The 25,493-nt window shown below is 37.2% G+C and overlaps 1 protein-coding gene across 10 annotated transcripts in view; it reads left to right on the forward strand.

The window, feature by feature from the left end:
- BRSK2 (BR serine/threonine kinase 2) overlaps window positions 1-25,493 on the forward strand; it is a 2,790,504-nt gene that overhangs the window by 2,002,028 nt on the left and 762,983 nt on the right. For all 10 annotated transcript variants that reach the window (XM_044059311.1, XM_044059313.1, XM_044059318.1 and 7 more), the window contains exon 6: window positions 713-746. In XM_044059311.1, coding sequence (XP_043915246.1) covers window positions 713-746 — 34 coding nt within the window. The remainder of the gene's footprint in view (window positions 1-712; window positions 747-25,493) is intronic.

A 25,493-nucleotide genomic window follows, 5' to 3' on the forward strand; every position in this document is an offset into this window, starting at 1 on the left:
TGTAACACAGGCATCTGGTATAAATCAGTTTGATATTCATATAATTCTTTACAGACCTACAACTGGCTATGCTGGCATTAGCCCATATCATCACACAGATTTCAAACTGCAGCTCAAACTATACCTAATGGACATTGTTTAAAAGTTATATATATACTGATTATTCAATGTTTTAATTACTCTTTATTACACTGTTAAGCCATGAATGCCCATACGTTGTATGGAGCTTTTCTACCTGGCCATCCACTGAAAATAGGCTACAAGGGTCTGAAACATGCTAGAAATGAGAAAATAACTGAATTTAGAGTTGTGCAGAGATCCAGTGATACAAACTAAAGATTATTTTTTTGCAGGAGCCAAAACATTTGAATGCAATGTATTTTTCCATAATGGCATTTTCCATAGGTGCTACAGCTGGAAGGGTTTGTGTAGAGCACTTTCAAATAATACTGTACCAAATGCCGGAGGCTACTTTTTTACAGGTTTAATTTGCTTTTTAACATGCAATTAATGAACAGTGTAGTACAAAACTGATATGTGCAAAATAAAAAGCATAAATGATGAAGTAGTTTATAGGTCACATGTAAGGTCTTTTTGGCCTTTTATATTGTGTAATATTATACAAAATAAATGGAAGAAAAATTATAGAGATAGAGCTTTTATTTAGGAAGCACTGTGGACCTGATTGTCTTTTTCTTCCTTGAATTTCTAGGTCACCACATTATGCCTGCCCAGAAGTTATCCGAGTAAGTACCGTTTAGTAATGGTTATGTTGTGACAATCCACTGCTAATCTTTTAACAAATTATCAGTGTGTTATACATATGGAAATGAATCAAAGAGTGCTGTTAACAAGAACTGACCAAAACAGATGTGAGTGGCATTTTAGTGCACTCATTTTATCGAAATGAGTTTTATAAAGTTGAAGCTGATATTGTGAAATCAACAGTGGCTATACAAATGCACTTGTGCCAATTCACTGAATGTATAGAAATTTACCTTTCTTATAGATTACCATAGTGTTAATTGTATTAAGTAATGGAATGAAAGGGTGACACCCCTGCATAGGGGACATGGTATGAGACAGTGCCCTCATATAAAACTTGATTTTCAGTTCAGTTTTAATGTTTTTAATATTGAAGTAGAATTCAGAATCATGTTACTCAAGACTGTCTTAGAATAAGCTAAACATTGTTGCAAGTTTTGAAAAAGAAGGTTAAAGTGGACTTTGTATTTTGTACTCAGCTAATGAAAATAACAGATAGACAGCTGCTGAGAGTTTAACTTCTGATGACTTATCTGAATTTAGATCTATAACAAGTATTTTTAAAAGTGCAAAAATAAAGCAAAGATATAGCAGTGATGTTCTGTTTGTGTTATGTGATTAAAAGCAGCGCATTTATTTACAAAAAATGTAAGTCAAATGTCCATCCTATTCAGTTACAATACACTTTGTAAAGTATTCAGCACGTAAGTATTTTTGATATATTTTTTTCTCCTGATCCCTGTAGCCAACAAGTCTCTGTCCTGCTCATTCTATTGGTCTATATATTCAGAGTGGCCTTACTTACAGAGTAGATATATATTATTAAACTTAATCTATGGAAGCTAAAGAAATCTCAGGAGCCATAGGTATTTGTCTCAGCAATCAGTAAAACATTTTTGAAGACAGAAATGGCTCCTGAGATTCTTTCAACTTCAATAGAATAAGTTTAATAACTTTTGTAACTTATTTATCTGTCTATCTATCTATCTACCTATCTATCTATATCTATGTGTTTGTCATTTGTTTATGGGAAAGTCTGACTTGGAATAAAGCCAATTTTCAGCTGAGGCCTGGGGAGAACACTCCCAACTATGTCTTTGTACTGTGGGAGGAAACCAGAGCACCCATAGGAAACCCACACAAATGCAGGGAGGGCATGCAGACTCCACACAGAAGGCACCCCAGCTGAGAATCAAACCAGAGAACCTCTTGCTGTGAGGCGACAATGCTACTGCTGCACCACTGCTCCATCTGCAACTTTCAGCAGAACTCAAGAAACAGGTATTGAGGTTTCCTCTGAATAAGAGCACTACCAGAAAAATAGAAAGAAGCTACCTTGGGTATTAGAACCACAACTACACTGACTGGCCACCATCCCTGGTCCCAAAATGGTAAGGCCAGAGATTTTATTATTTTTTTGGGCTTGAGAGATTGGGTACAGTGAAGTGTTTTTGCACCTCCCTCTGACTCTGATGCCAACTTAGACTAGTATTTCTGGTATTTCCTGTCTGGCTACTGCACATATATTATAATTATGAATGGTGAGGGCAGTATTCCTTTGGTCCCAGTCTACAAAGACATCTACTGATCCAAGGTAGTGTTCCTTGCCACCTGCCCATGTTGGGAGACCTGTAAGGTGGTTTCCACTCTAAAAAGTATGTCCAAATCATCTAAATCCTAGATGCTAGCCATCTTGCTACAGCTTCAGATGAGCAAGTCCTCCTCCTCCCATTCTACATCTCAGACACCCCCCAGGAGATGATGATGATGGTGATGCTAACCCTGTATTTTTTGTTATTCCTACAAAAACTATAACCTTTCTCAGATCAGCCTTCAGTATCAAGTGTCCATGTACAAAGGGAAAACTCCTAATTTGAGAACTCTGGCTTATCTTATTCTGAGGTGAATGAGCTAATATATGCCACCTGGATATCTTCCATCTCGGCTATGATGTAGATGCTGAGGACACCCTATTTTGTACTTCTACAACAGGGGATGCCTCATTTGGTGATACTCTGAAGAGAACAAAGGAAAGTTCTTTTGCTGCCCTGAAGGACCTATGAGAGCTAAACCCATTAGACATGCATCTAGTCAGTGAGGCCTTAGTGCATGCCTTTCATACTGTATTCCTGGAGCAATATACCCCCACCCCCTTCTCCCAGGAAGCCCAATGCCTTCTATAGATTGTAGAGTCCCGTAACTTCCTATACAGAAATCTTTTGTTGTTCAAGTCATGGTGTCCCTAGAAGCTAGCAGGGGTTCTAATGGTGTTCATGCCAATAATCCACTTCCCAATGAATGAGATCATAAGATATTCAACCATTTTGTGAAGAAGGTTTATACTTCTGCTACCCTGGCCTTTGTTGTTTTACAGTCCAACAAGTATGCTCAAGTATCAAGAATAACTATTATCTCAATTGAAGGACAAGGTTTGAAGACTGGAGATGAGACCTAGAGAGATAAGATGCTGCAATTATGCCATATCACCTCTAATTTTGGAAGGGAGTAGTCAGAGTTGAGTCTGCTGATATGGCTGCATCGTGCAGGGTGGCAGTCACTGTGTAAGTCAGTAAAAAACATGCCTGGCTGAAGAATCAGCCAGTGTCAAATCTTGTCAAACTGCAGCTCATTAATGTACCACTGGTGAAGGAGCTGCTCTTTGGACCCTGTGGAACAATCATTGAAGAAACCAGAGGAAAACCAAAAGACCACATAGTATAAAAAACAGTTGTTTCACTTACATGCACCTAGGTACTATCCAACCACTGCACCAAGAGCTGACCTTTCCACCAGAGGCAAAAAACATAAAAGGCAAGAAATATTTTAAGAAAAACAAAAGGCAAGGTGATAAGAAGAGTAAGCTTGGGGTCAATAGGCCAAGACCCTAACAGAGAGCAACTATGATTCTCCTTTGCTTTTCTTCTCCAATTCTCTAAATCTAAATCCCACCCCACATATTCCTCCACCAGACCATTATCTTCCCTCCAGCAGTCAGTGAGCATAGTGCTGCCATCTGTCTTTATAGAAGAATGGAAAAACACTACCTGAGATAAATGGGGAAAAAAAGTCTTGAGTATACCACCAGTTCTCAAGGAATGAAGTCACTTATTCTGGCAAGTGTCACAGTACCTGTTGTTGCAGCCATAGCAAGAAAGTTCCAAAAGAACAGCATGCAACAGACTTCTACTTAAGATTGTTCTTAGGCCCAGTAAAAGAAGGGCAATGAAGTTCCATCTTAGTCCCATCAGTAATTCAGAAAGTGCCTTGTCCCAATGATTGCCTTCAGCAGCACCAAGGACATTCACATTTCCTCTTATCTGGCTGATTATATGATTCAGGTATCAGCCTTAGAAGTGGTGCAGGGGACAGTACTGTTTACCCTGGCCTGCTTACAAACCTTAGGAATCTATTTGTACCTGTCAGGATCACACCTGCTACCCAGGAGACAAGCCATGTTTTCCTGGAAAACCATCTAGGTGAAATTCACCAGAGGGCCTTCTTCCCTCGAGAAAAAGTCATGATTCTGACCAATTACTTCACATCTGTATCACAGAAACACCACATTGCTTCAAGGGAATTCTTCAGTACACTAGGTTACACAGCTATCTTAATACTGGTGGTGCATGTAGCAAGACTAAATATGAGGAAGCTTCAGTGCATCTTCAGAAACATATGGTGCCACCATGGCCAGTCCTTGCAGCATTCCATCCCTCTTCTATCCTAGATCAAGAAAGAAATGTTACAGTGTATACAACAGATGAACCTCTCTTCATTGGCCCCATGCAACTAGGCCCAGACACCCAGATGTTCACAAAAGAATCTTCAGATGTTAGGGTCCAGGGAGTCTGGAGACAAAGAAGAAAGTACACCAGCATAAAGGAAACAATTGCACTAATTCTGTCCATCAAAACCTTCAAACCTATGTGGAAACTAAGGGGTCATCCATAGTCTTACAAACAACACCCACCATGGTGATGTGTCAACAGGAGGCACTCAATTGCATCTCCTGTACAGGTTGGATGTGAATGTATGTAATCTGGCCCAAGAGTCAGGAATAATTCTCCCAGCATCGTACATCCATTTCCAGGAAACCTCCATTGCAGATCTGCAGAACAGATGTGGAACCTCACAAATGTTTGGGGAGAAGGAATGTCTTTCTGAACCTGGTCAGCAGGCTAGGATATGTAAGAAATACACTTTTTTGTGTTTCTTAGTAAAACAGACTGCCCAGAAAGTTTTGCTCCAGTGCACTAGTTCAAGAAGTCTGGCAGCACACTTCTTGTTCATCATGTGAGTGCGTCTGTTTCTGTATGCCTTTCATCCAGCCCAAGATAATGCAGAAGTTTGCTTGCTTTATTTATTTATTTATTTATTTATTTATTTATTTATTTGTTTATTTATTGCTTTTTAACTGAGGGTAGAGCATTCCTCAGGTGGATTGTTTTCAGGTTCAGCTTAGGGATATAAAGCCAAGAAGAGATAAACATAGTAACATGGTTATGTACAATTGTAAAAAAAACTACAAAAAGTAGGTTCTGTTATAGGTGAAGATAAAACCAGGTAAAGCATACTGTTTACTATATGGACACTAATGGAAGTTAAAGTAGCAAGATGTGAAAAAGTTGGGTATTGAAAGGAGGAAAGAGTTAATGTGGAATAGAAGAGTACAGGGAAGATGGATAGTGAGGGGGACCATATATGGTGCTGGAGCAGGGGGTATAGCAGCATATATGAATAACAAGTCCCTGAGATGCAATGAGCTTGTGAAGGATAATACTTGAGGGATAAAAAGTTTCCCTGAATGCATTTTATGGCGTGTTCCCTCATGAGAAAGTCAATATGTCAGGGGCAGCTGCCAGTGAAATACTGAAAACATTTGCACAGGTCAAATCAACACTCAGTCACTACCATCTTCCTTTATGTGGGGAGTCAGTACCCAGTCTGCCTTTTGAAGCAGCTACCTGTTCCTAACTCCACACCATCTCCAAGCATTATAACCTGGATATTGACTCCAAAGCCAGGGCAGGATTTGCAGTTACCATCCTATGGGGGTTACTTTTGCCAACACATTCTCAAGGCCAATCTCCCACTGGTCCATGAGCTTTGGGAATCTTCCCAAATATGAAGCTACTACATCAGTGAACCATATGATAATCATAGCACACCTGCTGGGACCATAACCGTTGTAGTACCGACTTATAGGTTCATCTGTTCTGACTTGGCTGTTAATCAGGTAGAACATTTGTATCTTGACATCAAGATCCCAGTTCATCAGTATCCTTTGACAATAATAAATTGACAATATTAAATGCTACCTAAGTTCATCCCCTTTTACTGAGAGTTTATGGAGCCAGACCTGCGGGTAAATTCACAGTTTACCATGTATTCATCAAGGCTGCGCTTAAAGAGGGTCGGAGAACTGCTTTGCTTTACATCTAAGGGCAGTCTACTCCATTCATTCTTTTATTTACTTATTTATTCATTCATTCATTCCATGTATATATTTATGTATTTAGTAACATGCATTTGTTTTATTTTATATATTTTATTTTATTTATTATTTGTGTCTGTTAACCGGAGTAAAGCACTAATTAATCTCCATAGACCTTTAAAAAAGAGGGATACTTTGAGAGATATATCTATCTCACCAATGTGTCCTATTTATGCTGCAGTGGAAGTTTAGCTCATTTGGAGGCTGAGCTCTCTCAACTCAATACTGGCGCAGTCAGTCAGGAGGAGAAGGTAACCACACACACCACAAATCCAGTCTCACATAGACCTATCGCTACAGAAAATCAAACACATAAACACACAAAAACATACTCAGAGGCTCTAAATAAAAATCTGCCCAAGCAGCAGAGACCTCCAAAGCAGACATCCAAGCAACCGGTATTCCACAACAATACCCACGTATGACATAGTTCACAAAGTCAGTGTGCCACACAGTCACAGCCCTTAAGGCTAAACAGCACACCTAATACACTTGTAATAGGTGACTCTATTGTCAGATACACTGACGTCCCACTCACCAGGCTGAACAAGGAGAAGGTCAATGTAAACTGCCTGTTGGGTGCCAGGATCCGCCACATAACACAAGCACTCAGGTCACTCCAAAGCAAATACAAATATGACTTCGTCATTGTCCATGCTGGTGTGAATGACCTGAGACGTACCTCCCTGGACTACATGAAAAGAGACATAGAGGAGCTCTCTGATCATGTAGCCCAGGCCGGTATGACTCTGACCTTGAGTAGCATCTTACCCTCACCAAGAATGATGCCACAGTATAAAGACAAAATGATCAATTTTAACAATTGGCTAAAGTATTGGTGTCATTCAAAGGGGATCCAGTGTCTGTCAGCCTGGGATGACATGCTCGACAAGCCACATTGCTTCGCTAGGGACAGCTTGCACCTGCCACCCCTGGGCTTTCGAATACTGGCTAAGGCTCTTGCCACCCCCATAGTGCCTTTTTTAGACTAGGCTCAAAAGACAAACCCACCTCCATAGACAACACAAAGAAAAAGAAACTAAGGGTAATGCTGCTCAACGCCAGAAGTCTAAACCTCAAGATGCACGCACTCGAGGCTCTCCTCAGTATGGAGAATATTGATATCTGTGCAGTAACAGAAACCTGGTTCAAGTCTCCCAAGAGCACCCCAGCACTACAGGTTATACCTCATACCATGCTTTTCGGCCCCAAAACTCAGACCGAACCACAAAAGGAGGGGTAGTATCCATATTCATCAAAGATACCCACACCTCCAGGTTAGTGGCACTGCATGAAGCATTGGAGGCCATCCATGTGCAACTAACAGTGGGCAAAACTGCCTTTCAGTTTGTAGACTGCTCAAGACCACCCTCCCAAACTCAGGAACCCAACTCAGCTTTCTTGAGAACACTGGAGGATATGAAGGTCTCTCCAAACACCATTATATTGGGTGACTTCAACTACCCAAACCTAGACTGGGAGCACTACTCAAGCCCCAATACCCTTGCCCAACAGTTCCTAGAATTTATAAACTCAAATGCTATGGAACAATTGGTCACCATTCCCACAAGAGGGGAAAACATATTGGACCTGATCATCACCAACATGGGGACTCTATGTTCCATACCAGAGGTATACCCCTCATTGGTAAGATCTGACCATAAATTAATCTCACTGGACATCCATAGCCCATCCCCACCCCCAGCCAAGGAAACCACGGTGAAGAACTTCTCAAAAGCAAACTTCACACTTCTCAAAACTGAGGTGGAATCCTTCAAAGCCCCCGAGCCAGTGGAAAATACGGCCCAAACCGCAGAATCCTTTACAAACACTTTCTATGGACACCTACAGGAATGCATGGATCGTGTTATCCCAAATAAAACCAAGAATTCCTCCAAAGGCAGGAGACCTGTCTGGTGGACCCTGACCATAAATAAGCTATACAACAGAAGGAGGAAGCTACTACATGATAGAGCAAAATCACAAAAAGGGAAGGCGTCTCTGATCAGTACTAGCAAGAAACTACGATCCCTCATAAAATCATCTAAGGCCAGCTTCGAAAGAAAAATTGCACAAGATGCTAAAGATAATCACAAGGCCTTCTTTAGTTATGTCAGGAACCTGGGTGGCAACTCCCAGATATGCTCTGAGTTAGTTCAAAATGACAAAAAATACACTGAACCCACAGACATTGCCAACATCCTCGCAGACAGGTTCAGTGCAAACTTCTTCCCCCCCTTCCCCCCAAAAAGAGCAAATGTCTATCCCAACAGAGTGTAGCCTCCCTGACATCACAGATGCACAGGTGAGAGTTGCCCTCTCCAAAGCAAAAAACACAGCATCAATGGGACCGGACGGTGTCCCGGGCTGCGTCTTACACGAACTCCAAGAAGAACTGAACCCTCGCATAAAGTCACTGTTCAATCTCAGCCTTACTACAGGATATGTACCCAAGGAATGGCGTACAGCAACACTGGTCCCACTCCACAAAGGTGGTGCCACAACGGACCTTGGAAACTATCGCCCTATAAGCCTGACTAGCCTGGTCTGCAAAGCTATGGAGCGTATCATCATGAAACTCATAAACAAAGACATTGGGAACCTCCAAACACTGGATCCTACCCAATTCGGCTTTGTTAAGGGCAGATCTTGCCTCTTGAACCTGGTCAACTTCTTTGAAACAGTCACCAAGGCCATAGATGAAGGGAAGGTAGTCCACACAGCCTACCCGGACCTCGCAAAAGCCTTCAACACAATACCCCACTCGGGCATCATAAATAAGCTCACCAGCTTAAATATCAACCCCTATGTCACAAGATGGGTTGCAAACTGGCTCAGGGATAGAACCCACATGGTCAGAATTGCAGGTGCCATGTCAGACTCTAAACTAGTTACAAGTGGCATCCCACAAGGCTCAGTCCTGGGACCTCTCTTGTTCGGTATATATTTCTCTGAGGTACAGGCTAACATGGGAGGACTATGGCTGACCAAGTTCGCAGATGACTGCAAACTGGGTGCCATAATCGACTCGCCGACTGACACAAGCATCCTCCAAAAGGGTCTCACAGAGGCTGATAACTGGTGCCAGAGCCATGGCCTAAAGCTAAATGCCAAAAAGTGCATAGTCATCCCCTTTGGGAAAAACAAAGTGCCCACAAATTACCACATAGGTGGTAATCCATTAAGTACGGAAGAGTAATTAGGGATTTGTGGACCCAAATAGAAAGCAATCTCTCCTTTGACAATCACGTTGCCAAAGTGGTTAGAAAGACCTTCTATATAGCCCACCTTATCATGAAAGGGTTCACATCTAGATCAAGAGAGGTCATTGCGCCCCTCTACTCATCACTCATCAGGCCCATAATTGAATACAGTGCCCCATTTGGGATGTACCTTACCCAACACCTGCAGCAACTGGAAAGACCCCAAAAGTACCTCACCAAGAGGATCAAGGGACTCAAACAGATGCCCTACGCAGTTAGGCTAAAGAAACTCCAGCTCTACTCAGTTGCTTACCGCCTACTCAGAGGCGATTTGTGCCTGATGTATAAAGCCATGTCCAACCCAGAATTAATGGACATGCTCCACCTCAGGAAATCCAAATCCCTTAGAGCTACATGCTCCAGGAACTTAAACCTCAGCACAGAAATAAATAGGACATGCTGGAGGGACATATTCATATCCCAGAGGCTCCCCTCACTCTGGAACAAAATCCCAATCCATGTTAGGCAGAAAACCTCAGTGACCCTCTTCAAGAGAAATCTTGACGAGTGGATGGGAGATCATAGGTTTACCCCTGGGATCGTTTCTGTGTCCCTACTAGACAGAGGCACAGTAAACTAACCTCAAAAGGGCTATCTTCTGTGACCTACTATACAGAGGCACAGTCAGCTAATCTAAAAGGGTGGCAAAAGCCAAACACACTCTGGCTAGGCTTATAAATGCCCTAGGGCAGATAGCCTAGTACCAACCTATGAGCCTGTGATTCGGGTGCTGTTAGTTCTGTTGATGTGTAGGAGGTTGCATAGGTCTTGATCTTTTTAGGCTTTGTGGGTGAAGCAGAGCCCCTCCCCCCCCCAAGAGTCTGTTGGAGACAGGGAATGGAGAAAGCACTTCAAGGCAGTCTATGTAGTACAAATAAGACATGCCCTTTATTCTCTTAGTGAAACAAATCTGCAGTAATTTGGATTGAGTCATATGTTTAGACTAGCACATACCAAAAGAGCATAATATTCCATTATAGTTCTGATGATTGAGGAGTAGAGAGAGATGATGACATCCCATGACTTAGACAATATGCCCCTATTAATAGGTCTGACTAGATAAATGGATTTTTTTAATGACGGGATACACAACAGATCAAAGAATAGTTCATTGTTGATAAAAGTTCTTGGTCCCCAATAGCTGTGTCAATTTTTAAAGGGGGTGCCATTTATGTGGTAAGTGCATGGGTGGTGCCCATGTTTGCCAGAGGACATTATAATGTCCACATAGCCATATGGTTAGAGTGACAGCCTTATGTGCAGGGTTTGAATCCACAGGCATTTCTTGTCATTTAGCTTAAGGTCATGGCCCAGGCATTACTTGTTTGTATGTATTAGACCTTCTGGAAGAATCTGGATGTCAGCTGGAGAGTTTAGGAATGCTACTAATTTGCATTCATCTGCAAAATTAGTCATTCATGGGCTCATGATGTTAGACCTGACATTAGAAAAGTGAATACCAAAGAGAAGAGACCCAAGGACCAAACTCTAAGGGGCATCACTAGTAACAACCCTTTTTGATGAGTGTGCACCCAACACTAATAGATTGGGTTCTGCCAGTATGCCAATCTGTTTTCCAGTCAGTAACACAGGGGTTATATTTAGTTTGATTAGCTTGCTGATAATGCCAGAATGTGTGATGGCATCTAAGGTCCTAGCCACACTGATGAAAGCAATGTGATCTGACTTGCCTACATCCAGTGCTTCAGTGACTCATTCAAAGAAGTCCACCAAGTTTTGGAGACAGGCTTTATCTGTAGTGAGGCCAGATTGGTTTGTTTCAAGGGACCGTAGACTGCTAATGTCCTTGCTAAGTTCCACAGCAATGCACTCCATTGCTTTACATATAAATATGGTAAGTCTTGTAGGTCTATAGTATCCTTAGTCTGTGCTGGGTCCTCCCTCGTGGAGTAGGATGACAATAACAGTTATCCAAACTGCTGTTACAAATGCATTGGAGAGGCTAAGAGTGGGTAAGTTCAGTAGTGCATCTATAAGGCCATGCCCAGTGCCGATAAGAAGGCAGCCTGGCACATTGTCTTCACCCATGGATTTAGTGTGTTTAGCTGTGAAGATAGTCCTCAGGATTTGCTTTAAAGTGATCAAGAAGGTTTTGACATGCTAATAGTTGGGGGAGATAAGGGTGTAACGTTTGAGCTAAATGTATCCTGTTATATTGGATGTGTCTTCTGGGATAAGTATTTGTTGTTGTTGCTGTTGTCATATACTAACTCAGTGCATTGCTAAGGATTGTTTCTAAGGTTTCTGACAGCTGAAAAAGCCTTTGTGGTCACTTACTTTTGGAGAATTTGATTTTTGCTTCCGAGTTCTTTGTCAGTCCTTTGGGTTCAGGTTTAGAGGTTGAGGTATTAAGGTTGTTCTTGTAGGCAATGATTTTTTCCTCTTACTGCATAGTTTGTTTATACTAGGGTTCTAACATAGGGTTTTATTCTTAATGTTAGCATTGTGTTTGTGTTTAGTGGGGAATGATGTCTTAAAGTATGCTTTTAATTCAGCATAAAAACTGCCTGCAAGTGCAGCAGTGTATGAAACAGGGTCATCAAAGGAGTGCTCACGTTTCACAGTTCATCAGCCAGTTGTAATAGTTGCCTTAGAACAGTCTCTAAATTAAGTCCGAAGGAATTGAGGGTAAATCAGGTTTTACCCTCATAGTGAATTTTACTGAACAGTAGTCAGATCTGATCAGCGATGGAGCAACTACAAGTGTAGTACAAAAAAAGTTGTTGCTGCTTTTTTTTTTTAATTTTGCAGATTGTTATTTTATTTATTTAAATTTTGTTTACCAGGAAAGTCCAACTTGAGCAAAACCAAGTTTCACTGGAGGCCTGGGGAGAAATGCTCCAGACGCATGCCTTTGTAATATGGGAGGAAACTGGAATAATTGGAAAAAATGGAATTACAATGGCAGATTAGACTTAATGCACATTGCTGGCCAGGATTAAATGGTGTACTTTCTGTTGGAAGTATACTTAGATTAAAATCCCTTGATAGATATTATTTATAGAAGCATTTAGAAATACTTAATCAATGTTTATTAATTACCATTCACACAATTTTAGATTTATAACTATATATAATTTTTAATTTTTATATTGGATATGAATTTGAGGTATTGTACATTTCCTATGAATAATATTTAATAGAATGTACATTTGTTTAGAATGGATATCTACCAGAATGAATAAGTTGTTATAAATAGAATGTAAACATGTTTTTAAAAAAATGTTCCGTCATACATTTTTATTTTATTTAATTTTATTTCAGTTCATTTATTGTAATTGAGTATTCTTATTTAGGGGTTCAATGTGTATCGGAGGGGAATTGATTGATGTAATAATGTAACTAGGCGTCCTACATCTATTGAAACAAAAGGAAATGACGACTCCTTCGTCAGAGGAAGTTTGGCATAGCCAAACGAAAGCGCTTACTGCATTTGGATTTTTCGTCATTTTAAAGGTTTTTGGTGTGATTTGGAATGTAATAAACAGCTAATTTTACTTCAGCCTGTCCGGATTCCTTTTTGGTTACTTAGGAAACTGGAATAACCAGAGAAACCCACACAAATGCAGGGAGGACATGCATACTCCACACAGAAGGCACTCCAGCCAAGAATCAAACCAGAGAACCTCTTGCTGTGAGGTTATCACACTACCACTGCACCACTGCACCATCCAAAAAAAAAACTATCTGCTTCCAGTGAGGCATGAACTTGCAACCTTGGAATTGCTTAGCATTGCTTTATAAGTACCATGTACTAACCAATTGCACCGGAGCACACAGATATTATATTGAAAAGACATGTTTGCAAAAAAAAAAATTTTAGTTACTAAAACTCAGCAAATACTTTTGTAACCAAATCTTGTATCAAGACTGCTGGATTATCGATAAAAAAGCCTAAAGTGAGGACCATAAGTGTGTGTTAACCAGTTTATTATAGAGCAACACTGCAATTAGTTTATTGTTTTTTTTTTCAGTATTTCTTTAAGTATAATAAAGTATGACTAGTATAAACATAATAATACATTATATAAATAAAATGCAGTAAACGTCATAAATTATTCAGAACTTGAACATTATGCTAATCAAATTTACATATATTTTTCTCAGTTGTACAATTCTTCCTGAAACCTTGCACCCAGGGCAACTGCTTCCTTTACCTCACCCTAACTATGCTTATGACAACTGCACTATGTCTCGTCTCCACTGGGGAGTTTAGGTGGCGATTGCACTCTGGACATTCTTCACCTCCCCACCCCCCACAGAGAGATGAGCAGACACCACCTTATCACTCCTGTCTATCCCTCATAGGCAGCCCTACTGATGGCCAAGTCACTAGTCAGTCTCAGCAATCTGGGCCATCGTCTGCGCTTTAGACTTCATTCTATGGCATAAAGTTGGTCCTTCCTAGAAGATGTTGCAGATAACCTTTTTCCACAGTATGTTCCCCAGAAAAAAAAAAAAAACATATTTCTCAGTGTACAGGTCTACATCAGTATAAACACATGGCAGCATGTTTTTTTTCTTTTCTTACACATGGCAGCATGTTTTTTTTTTCTTTTTTTTAAGTGTAGGCCATTGCCATTTTCCTTAAACACGTGGTTTTATGTATTGCTGATGCTAGATTAAACCATTGTCTAACAACGGTCCAAATCATTTTATTTTCCATTGCTAAGAAATTCTCATTACAGGAGTGAAATTAAGCCAAAAAAGTGTTCCTTATCCTGAACTAAATAATGTGCCACTTTGCAGACTGAGAGGAATTATGTTTAATTTTGACCATGTCAGTTTACTCATACATAAGACAGGCTCACAACGTACAGTCACTCTAATTAGTAACTGTTTTTAGTTCTGAGACCTTTTAGTGCAAATGCCAGAACAGCAAGAGTGAGAAAAATGTGATCTTACATATTTTACGCATAAGATCACCGTGCTTTGGATATTCCCTTCTCTCTGAGGTATGGCAGTTTTCAGAGTTAGTGTGTGTGTGTGTATGTGTGTGTGTGTGTGTGTGTGTGTGTGTGTGTGTATATATATATATATATATATATATATATATATATATATATATATATATATACATATATATATATATATATATATATCTGTATGTATATGTGGAAGGGATGTAAAAGACATTGTTGACATTTGCTGTTCTCCTTTTCATACTTTTTTCCGCTAACTACAAAGTCTAGGAAGTATATATAGAAGGATGGCATCATACATATCTGCATGTGGGATGCCCTAAGACTGAAAAGAAAAATGGACAAAGAACTAACCCTGGATATATTACAAAAAGCTGATGATTCTTCCACCATAAGTCTGATCAATTTTACATTGCATTTCTTTTTTTTTTAATAATTTTTATCGGTTATTTCACAATATAAAATATAAATAGTATAAATATTTATGAAACAGTCTTCAAAGTACAATTCTAACTAACATTTAAACCTCTTTTAACACAACCATTTGTACTCTGAAGCAAAATGATAAATAAACCTATTAACCTTGTATCTCTAAAGAACAGGTCGTAAATGTCATCTCCAAGGCCAAAAACACAGCATCAATGGGACCTGATAACATCCCTGACTGCATCCTACATGGGCTCCAACAAGAATTAACCACACCGTTGGGTACTCTTTTCAATCATATTCTAAGGACTGGCTTCATCCTAGCTGAATGGAAAATGGCCACCGTTATCCACTTGCACAGAGGTGGTGCTTCCACTGACCCCAGGAACTATAGATTTGTGAGCCTGACTAGCCTTATCTGCAAGGCCATGGAGCAAATCATCATGGACCTTATAAAAAAAATATAGGTAATCTACAAACACTTGACCCTACTCAGTTTGTAGACAGTCAGCAAAGCTCTGGATGAGGGGAAATCTGTGCATGCAGCCTACCTAGTCTTAGCCAAGGTTTTTGACACTGTACCCCACTTAGGCATCATTGACAAACTCACCCAGCTAGGTATCAACCCTTATATCCTTAGGTTGGTCACCAACTGGCTCACTAATAGAACCCATACAGTCAAAATAGGGGAATCCACTCCCACAGCAGACCCATAACCAGTGGTATTCCACAGAGAACAGTCCCTGGTACCTCTGTTGTTCAGAATCTATTTCTCAGAAGTACAAGCAAAAACTAAAAGTCTGTGGCTGACAAAGTTTGCTGATGACTGAAAACTGGGAGCGGTCATAGAATCTCCAAACGATGTCAACATCCTACAAGAAGGTCTTATGCAAACAAATGAGTTGTGCCAAAGTCACAGCCTTAAACTCAATACAAAAAAATCTAGTATCATCCCTTTCAGTAAGGGCAGTATTCCTGCCTACTACCACATCGATACCAATACCCTAAATACGCACTCAGTGGTGAGAGGCCTGGGCCCACAGGTCGACAGCAACCTTACCTTTGATCACCATGTCTCCACAGTGGCAAGAAGGGCATTCTATATTGCTCATCTCATATTCTTCCCTCATCAGGCCAATAATTAAGTACAACGTCCCTTTTGGTATGTACCTTTCCAAGTACCTGCTGCAACTGGAGAGACCACAAAGGTTCCTCACAAGGAAAACTCAAGGTCTTCAGCATCTTTCCTATGTAGATCAGCTGAAATCACTGTCACTTTATTCTGTTTCATACAGATTACTCAGAGGCGATCTCTGCCTTTTATATAGGGCAATCTCTGATCTTGCTTTATTGGAAATTCTGCATATCCACAAGTCAAATGACACACTGGTTATTTCCTCTAAAGACCTTAACCTGATATGTGACATTAATAGATCCTGCTGGAGGGACAGATTTGTCTCCCAAAGGGTACCACACATTTGCAACAGACTCTCACTTCTTGTCAAACAGAGCACCTTATTGGCCCTCTTCAAATGCAATCTGGGCAATTGGATAGATAACCATAAACTCCCCTGGGGGTTCCACCTGTGTATATCTTGGACAGGGGCAATAGGTGCTGATCGTGGAAACAAAGGTAACTTGGCTAGGCTTGTAAAGGCCCTAGGCCCATTAGCCTGGTAACTTCCTATGATCCTATGATATTTACAAATATGCTTGAGACAAACTTTATCTAAATGATTTATGGTTACCATTGTTATATAAGCACTTAAAATCTACAGAAATTGTTTTTCTGTGTTCCATTTAGATCAATAAAATGATTACTTTTCAGATTTTCTAATAACTACCGAACTGTAGACCATGGCTAGAATTCAACTTTTTTTCCAGATTTTCTTAATTTGCTTGTTTTTGTCTCTCTGAAAATAATTTCTTCCAGAAGCTGTAGAAAGTCTTCCAATTGAGGTTATTTTTCATTTTCTTGTAACAATTTTCCTTGTAGTGGAAGTTCTGGTGGTTGGGTTAGACAGTTAAGGAGCTGTTAATGAGCTGTTTCCAGTGGTCTGGTGGTCCAAGGTTTGATTCCTACAGCCTTTATTGCCTGTGTGTGTGACTCTGAGCAATTCACTTAATCAGACACCACTCTTGAGCTGTGTGTGTAAAGGTCCATAGAGGTCAGTGCTCTACCCCAGAATACAAATGCAAATAAAGTGAAATAAATGGCAAGCATATTCCGTATGATGTAATTTTGATTCCTTTATACATTGAAAGGAAAAATAACATTAATCAGTACCATATTTCCTGTATGAGAAAAGTCTGTACAAAAAGCTTGTAAAACTGCTCAGTATCCCCAATACTTTCGGCTTTTCCCGGTTAGGGGTCGCCACAGCGGAACTCCGGTCCGATAATGATTGGCAGTAGATTTCTTTACGTGTCGAGTTGCCAGCCCTGACACACATCTCCACACAGAAGACACTTTAGCTGAGAATCGAACAGAACAACATCTTACTGTGAGACGACAACTATATATATATATATATATATATATATATATATATATATATATATAGTTATATATAAATATATACAGTCTTATAAAATGTTTCCAGTTAGTTTTTAACCACAAATTACACCTGGAGTATGTCAATTCGTTATCTTTTTTGGTTTCATTCGTCTGTAATATTCATGTAAAAATTCACCAATACCGAACTAAAGAATTCCTCTAATATATTTTAATATTTTTTATAACATTTTTTAGTTTATCATTCTGTGGAAGTAAAAATTTCCAAAGACTATAATATAATTCTTCTTTTTGAATTATTAATATTTTATATAAATTAGTTTTATTCTTATAAACAATCAGGTAAAAATAGCTTGTCAACATTTGAAGGTTATTATTATTTTGTTGTCTAGCTCTATGAAAGTTATATGCATTTCTGCGCAATTAACATGTATATATTTATTTATTTCATTTTAACAGTATTAATGTCACATCTGAAAAGTTTGTTTGACAGCATCAGATAAGTTATCAAATAAAAAGTTTGGTAATGTTATAAAAATGACATCCACCTATAGCCTTTTGTGCATGGCTCAATTAGTTTTGTAAGAAATTAGAGTCATTAACAGTTTCCTTATGGTGAGGGATGAATGTCATTATTCTGTGCTGTTGATTATTGATCTTGTATTGATATTTGACTCAATAAGCAACACCATCTTACTGCATCAATTGGAACAATTTTGTGGCTTCTCTGGTGTAGTCTTGGACTGATTTGTCTACTATCATTTCACAGATAAATTCCTCTATTTGTCCCTCCCTTCAGCATGATGTTCTGTGGAGTTCTATACTCTGTCCACTTGTGTTCACCATTTGTATGCCTCCTCTGGGAGATGTTATTTAGTCAACAGGTTTGCAGTACTACTACCATGATGAATAAATACAGTTTCAACTCTCATTCACTGATTGGATGAGAGTTACCAAATTAGCAAAGGACTTATAATGCATCCATTTCTGGTTGGTTGATAATTTTGGGTCAACCTACCACCACCAAGATGGCGGCTGTGGTCATCCATGTTATGCTAGGGGACTCTTTAGCTCCAATTTTGTCTCCCAGTGTAAACTACTGTGGACTAAAGCTACAATTTGAGTCTAACATGCAAACCAAGATTTATATGATTGTGTAATATTAGAAGCTCTTGTATTTATAGTATGCAATTCACTACTACAAGCAATTTTTGCCATACTAATAAATTCAACATTAGAGGGGGAAACTTTACTTTTCCAATTTTTAAACAAGAAAACATTTTTTTTTTAATATTTTTATTCATTTCCAAAAACAAGAAAACATGAATGCAGGTTATTTATGACAATGAAGTATTTACAAATTATTTAAAAAGGTAGGCTAAAACCTCTAAACAGATATCAAACATTAAAACCAAAATAAAGTATTTACAAGGGTGTCTATTGTTGACATATAATTGACTTTCTATACAATTGTTTCCTGATTATAATCTGCTGCAGTCATTATTCTCCAGTATTTCAGTTACTTTTTGCCATGCTACGTATAATGATGTAGTTCTTTCAGTTCTTCCTTTAATAGTGTTCATTTCCAATTGCGATACTGCTGACACCATATTCATGAATTGCTTAAAAGTTGGAGAAGCTTTGGATTTCCAGTTTGATGTAATGTTCTTCCTTGCAATAGCTAGGAGAGTCCATAAGATTACATATTTTGTTCTTAGCACACAGTCGGGTACAGGTACATTAAACAAAATAATAAATTTGGAAATCTGGAATTTATCATTGAATACCATTTGCAGAAAATAATTTATTTTATCCCAATATGGTTTAATCAAATGGCATTCGTAGAACATATGTTGCCAGTCTGCTTTTATTGATAAATCACATCTCCAGCAGCCAATATTTTTCTTAAACATGAGTTCCATTTTATGAGGGGTTACATAAGATCTGTGTATGAATTGCCATGTAAAAAGTCTCCAATGTAATGAAAGTGATGCCTGCTTTGGAGAGAGAAGAATTTGTTTTTTATCTCTGTCATTTGGCACATGTCCATTAACTGATCTATAATAATTCCATATTTTGTCATTATTATGCATTTTATTTTTTGTTTGTTTTATAAATAGATGATAAGTATCCCTTTCCAGTAATGGGTTGATTCGTTAGTAATATTATATGTTCTATAAGGTTAGGAACATTTTGTCTTATTGATGGTTGCATTGTTTCTTGTTTGCTTAATATATACTGTCTTAATTCTTGTACATGTAACCACAAACTATCTTCCATATTTAATTTCTGTTTAATCTGGTCTATTGTCAGAAGTTTTCCAGAGTTTAGCAATTGATGCCAATATATTAATCCCTTTTTCTTTAAGCATGTTGACTACTTCCATACTAAATGTTATTATATTACCTTGTGTGTACGCAACTGGCTATAAAAGAAATGACCATGCTTTAATATCAGGATTGCTATTAATAAGATTTTGGAAAATTTTTAATGTATAAGTAATGTATTTGGAACTTATATTTTTATTCTTATGTATCATCATATATTCCTTCATCAGCCATAGAAAATTGTTTGGTATGAAATCTGTATACTTATTTGCTACTACAAATCCTGATTTTAACCAGATTCTCTCATGAACTAGCTTCCATTTTGATGTATATTTTGTATTTAGCCATAATGATATTGTTTTAATAATGGATGAATGCAAATATATTTCTATGTCTGGTAAACCTATGCCACCTATATCCCAATCATCTAGATGATACTTCATAGCTATACTTGGTTTTTTTGGATACCATAGGAATCTTACCATTAAATCATTTAATTGTTTTAGGTGCGATTTAGCTGGTGGCAAAGAACAAGCTTGTATGACATAAAGAATTTTTGGAAATATGATTATTTTAATTATATAAAGCCTTTCTTCCATTGAAAAGAAGAATTTATTCCATCTTTGTATTAGATTTTTAATATTATTTAAGGTCTCTTTATAATTTGTTTCAATTGTAGTATCTAGGTTGTTAGTTATTATAATTCCCAAGTATTTAATTATATTATCGGTAGAGATATATTTATGGTATTTTTTTATTTAGATCTTTTTTATTAGTATTTATAAGCAATACATTTGTTTTGTTCTCATTAAATTTAAGACTTGAAAATTTTGAAAGTTTTGAATTGAGTCCCATAATGCTTTTAAACTGCTATTATTATTTTTTAAGGTAATTAAAATATCATCAGCAAAAAGTTGAATTTTAAGCTCTAGGCTGTTGTCTAGTTGTATTCCTTCAATATTTTTATCCATACGTATATTATTTGCTAAGAGTTCAATGACTAGCGCAAACGATAACGGAGAAAGAGGGCAGCCTTGTTTTGTGTCCTTAGTTATTTTAATATATTTAGACAGACAAGATCCCAGTTTTATATAAGCCAATGATTTTTTATATAATGATTTTATTAACAAATTGAAGTTGTTTGAGAAGACATATTCTTCTAAAACTAACCACAGATAATCCCAGTTCACTGAATCAAATGCGCTATTTATGTCTAAGCTAATAACATTAATTTTGTTTTTTGTGACATTTATATAATCAATTAAGGAAAGAATTCTTTTAATGTTGTCATAAGTGTTCCTATCTTTTATAAAACCTGTTTGATCCTCCTCTTTCAAAAGTGGTAGTAATTGTTTTATTCGAGCAGCATGTATTGCCATAAAAATTTTATAATCTATATTAATAAGTGAAATGGGTCTGTATGATGAACATTCACTGGGATCTTTATTTTGTTTCAGAATTGCTGATATTAATGTGTACTTTCAAGAAGGAGGAATGTCTTTACCTTTTTTAACTGATGTAAAGACATTCAATAACAACAGCAAAGCCTCATTTGATAGTAATTTAAACATTTCTGGGGTGATATTATCTATACCTGGAGCTTTGTTTAATTTTAGCTTATTTACTTCAGCTTTAAGTTCTGTCATTGTTATTTGTTTATCTATTAGTTGTACCTGCTCCTCTAATAACCTAACTTTAACATTGTTTTTGAGAAAAGCTTTCAATGCTGAATGTGTTTCTGTTTTCTCATTTTGATTATTAAGTTTATGAAAAAATAGCCTAAAAACTTCTAGTATTCCTTCTAAATCAGATACTTTCTTTTTGGTTTCTATATTATGTATTTCCTTGATTTGATTTGTTTTAATAATCTTTTTAGTCCTATTTGCTATTCTTCGTTGTTTTTTAGGGTTCATTGAATAGTAACATAGTTTAATTTTTTCTAAGTTGATCATTGTTTTGTGGTGTAGCATCTCTGAGTATTTTTTATTAGTATCATCTAGTTCTTTTATTAAGTTGGTGTTTCCATTTTGAATATCAAGCTTTAAATTATCTACTTTTGACTGTAATTCCATTAATTCCTTATTTCACTGTTTTTGTTTATTTTTATACCATCCCACCGCTCTTCCATATAGGTATGCTTTCAATGCATCCCATATATATATATTTCAGATACATCTTTTGTAAGACTGATATCTAGGAATGTTTGTGTCTCTTTAATATAAAATTCCTTAAAATCTTTGAGATTTGTTATGTAAGATGGTATTCTTGTTACTGATATCCTTCTCTTGAAACATAAGTCTATCTCAAACGTTATGGTGTTATGGTCCGAAAATGGACATGAAATTGTCTTGACTTTATTTAATTTAGAGGTTAAATCCTTGTTATGGACACTCTATCTATTCTAGAGTATGTATTATGTCTATGGGAAAAATGTGTAAAGAATAGTGAATCTGGGATAGCATACTCATTTATGTCAACTATATTAAAAGTTTGAACAAACTCAGATAACAACTTTGTTAAAGGTGATCTCTTACGTGTAGTTTTAGTATTTGTGTCAGTTTCTTTTATAATGCAATTGAAATCTCCAGCTATGATTAAATTGCCTTTGGTATATTGTACAATGTCTTCTAAGTGTTGTTTGGCCACTCTAACACCTAGTCCTGGTATCCAATAAATATTCACTAATGTATATACCATTTCATTGATAGATATTGTCACTAGACAAAACATTCCTGAGTTGTCATGGAACTTATTTATGATTTTAGGCATTAAAGTAGTGTTTTTCCACAAAATGATTACTCCCCTTCGCTTCTGATTATAGGTGGAACTTACTAGTATTGTATAATTTTTATTGTTTATTTTATTTATGTCTTCCTGTGTAAGGTATGTTTTTGATGTCTCTAAATGTCGCAGAAATCTTTGATACTACATTTAACTCTTCTTAATATATAAAGTAGTTTAAACAATCAACAACAAAAGCTTTGCATTTTTGGTACTGTGTTATCAAAAGAGGTGATAACTCCCTTTGAACCCCTGACTGATTTAATTGCTTTATTTTGCTATGAAAGGCATGGCTACATTGGAAATAGGTGTAAATCAGTACAAGTTATCTTCCTGTCTTCAATAAAGAAAGTGGAAAACAGTTTCACAGCTGTCTGATACCAGCTGCTAAGCTCCTGACATCAGCAGAACTAACTGCCTGTCTATAATTGTCAGCAGTACCTGACAGGGTAATTACATATTTCTCTGTATCTGTGGCATGGCATGCAGGCACAGACTAATTCCTCAGCAATGTATGCAAGAAGTTATGCTTTTAAAAAAGTGGGTGTATTTCCTGTCCTTTGATTCCAAACCAAGGAAATTAATGTTTTATAAGGTATTAGCAGGTTTCTGGTACCTACACAATACTGGAACCATAATGTAGGGAGAAAAGTAACCTAAGAGTTGAGATCAGTTGTAGTAGAAGGTGGATTTTTTCTTTAAAATCCAGTTACATGTATCACTTGCTTTTGAAATTTTTGTTTCAGCATACAGGACTGAGCGGGTTGTTCTGCAGCTTCTTCTTACATATTATACCTACAAATGAAATGAAACCTATTGATGCATTTGATAGGAAGGCAGACAAAGAGATTTTGCTTTTTGCAGTTGTCATAACTCCAGATTACCTGTAGCCATGTATGATGTGGCAAATGAATGCATGTGAATATGCTTCCTCTGTTGGACTGGCATTCAGTCTGGGATTAGTTTATCTGCCTTGTACCCACTGAGTGCCATGATAGGCTGTGCCTTACCCAACCCTTAACTGGGTTAAGTGGGTAATCAGAGAAAGAATGCATGATTTCAGAACAAATATCTGCACATATATCTGTGTGTGTATATATATGTGCATGTGTGTGTGTGTGTGTGTGTGTGTGTGTATATATATATATATATATATATATATATATATATATATATATATATATATATAAAATGTGTGTGTGTGTGTGTGTGTGTGTGTGTATGTATGTATATATGCCATATAATGAGTTGTATGCATTGAAAATGCATACAATGGCTCCCTGATGGTATAAACATTTTTAATTAGCATGCCCCTTTAAACTTGACTACAAAAGTGAGATTTTTGGTTTGTAATGGGCCTGTAAAGATGTCCAATCACCAAACACAAATGAAGAACAAAAATACCATGGCCGGAAGCAGAAAAATGCTTGCACAATTTTATTCAAAAACATTTTGTGCTTGCGTCCTATCAAGGACTTCTTCAGAACATCAAACTCTGTAAAATCAATGCATTTATAGTCTCTCCAAGTCAAATGACCTAATTACTTAATTCATTAAATATCAAAGTCATAAATTTAAAATTAGCACATTCATTTAAAACGTTTTAAATATTTTAAATATATTTGTATAAAACACATCAGCACCAGATACAAAATATATACACATTCCATAAGTACCCATAATTAATATTAACATTTTAGTGAATGACCATGGGTGATATTTTAAATTTTTGAAACCTACAAATTGCAAAAAGAAATAGATCATAGAGACAATAATGGATTATGTGAGCATATACTATACACTAATGTTTAAAAAAAGAATATTTTAAATGTAAAACACTTGCTATGGAAGCCATATCGTTCAAGTCTGGGAAAATAGTGGCATTTGTTTTTAGTTGCCATTTCAATTATTTAAATTACAGTAAATCATTCATCGGCTTACCTCTGTGTTCCCTGTCATTGTGGTCAGTGGCATAAAACCCAAATGTATGGGTGTTGTAAACATTAATGTACTTTAAACAGTGCATTATGTTCATCCTGTTTCTTAATATCATAGAAATGGTGACACATTCTTGCCCTAAAAGTTTGCATATTTTTATCAATATGAAAACAATCACACTGTTCCACATTAGCTATCCCTGTACTTGAACAATAATATGTTTGACTCAATCTGATCTCCCCAGATTTTGAATACAGAAAATGGATCCCTTTAATATATACTTACATTGTCTGCATTGCCCACATTTGACCATCTTACTATGCCCATCATTAGAGATTGTCCTTTCGAGTATAGGTTTAAACCAAATATCTTTCTTGTATACTATTCTTGGTAGGGAACCAACCAATTTAACATGTTCTTGATCGACAGAAAAAATGTGCCAGTTCCTTAGTATGGAACTTTTATTGTAAAAAAAAATCCATATTGAAATAAAGGATACATGACCATCTGTAATCAACCTGTGATTCCTGTTAACCACCAAGTATATTACGTGTCTGATACTGGCTTCCCTTTCCTAATATGGGGCAAAAGTATCCTTTTTTCTCTTGTTTTTCACCTCATAAAAGATATTATGAAGAAAATTGGAAGGGTACCCCTGTGTTGCAAACATCTGCCAAAGTTTTAAACTTTCCTGATTAAACCTTTCATCATCAGAAACTATTCAGGATAATCTTACACATTGGCCCTTAAACAAAGATCTTTAATGATGAATAGGATACCAGCTCATAAAGTGTAAAAAAAAAAAAAAAAAAAAAAAATTGGAATAGGTTGCTGTGATGATGTAAGGTAGTGTCAGCTGTGCCAGGGAGAGTAGGGCAGTGCATGTGTAACATATGCCAGCATAGCTAGCAGGAGTTTTGTAAATAATTATATGTCATCTGAATATCAAACTGATTTGTACAGTTGCTTGTGTTAAAAACTTATTTGTAAAGTTGCTTGTGTTAAAAATGTATCAACAGTGTGTCCTGCTGGACAGAAAAGAAA

Source organism: Protopterus annectens, chromosome 17.part0, assembly GCF_019279795.1.
Source record: "Protopterus annectens isolate FY-2018-M chromosome 17.part0, PAN1.0, whole genome shotgun sequence".
NCBI classification, from domain to species: Eukaryota; Metazoa; Chordata; order Ceratodontiformes; family Protopteridae; genus Protopterus; species Protopterus annectens.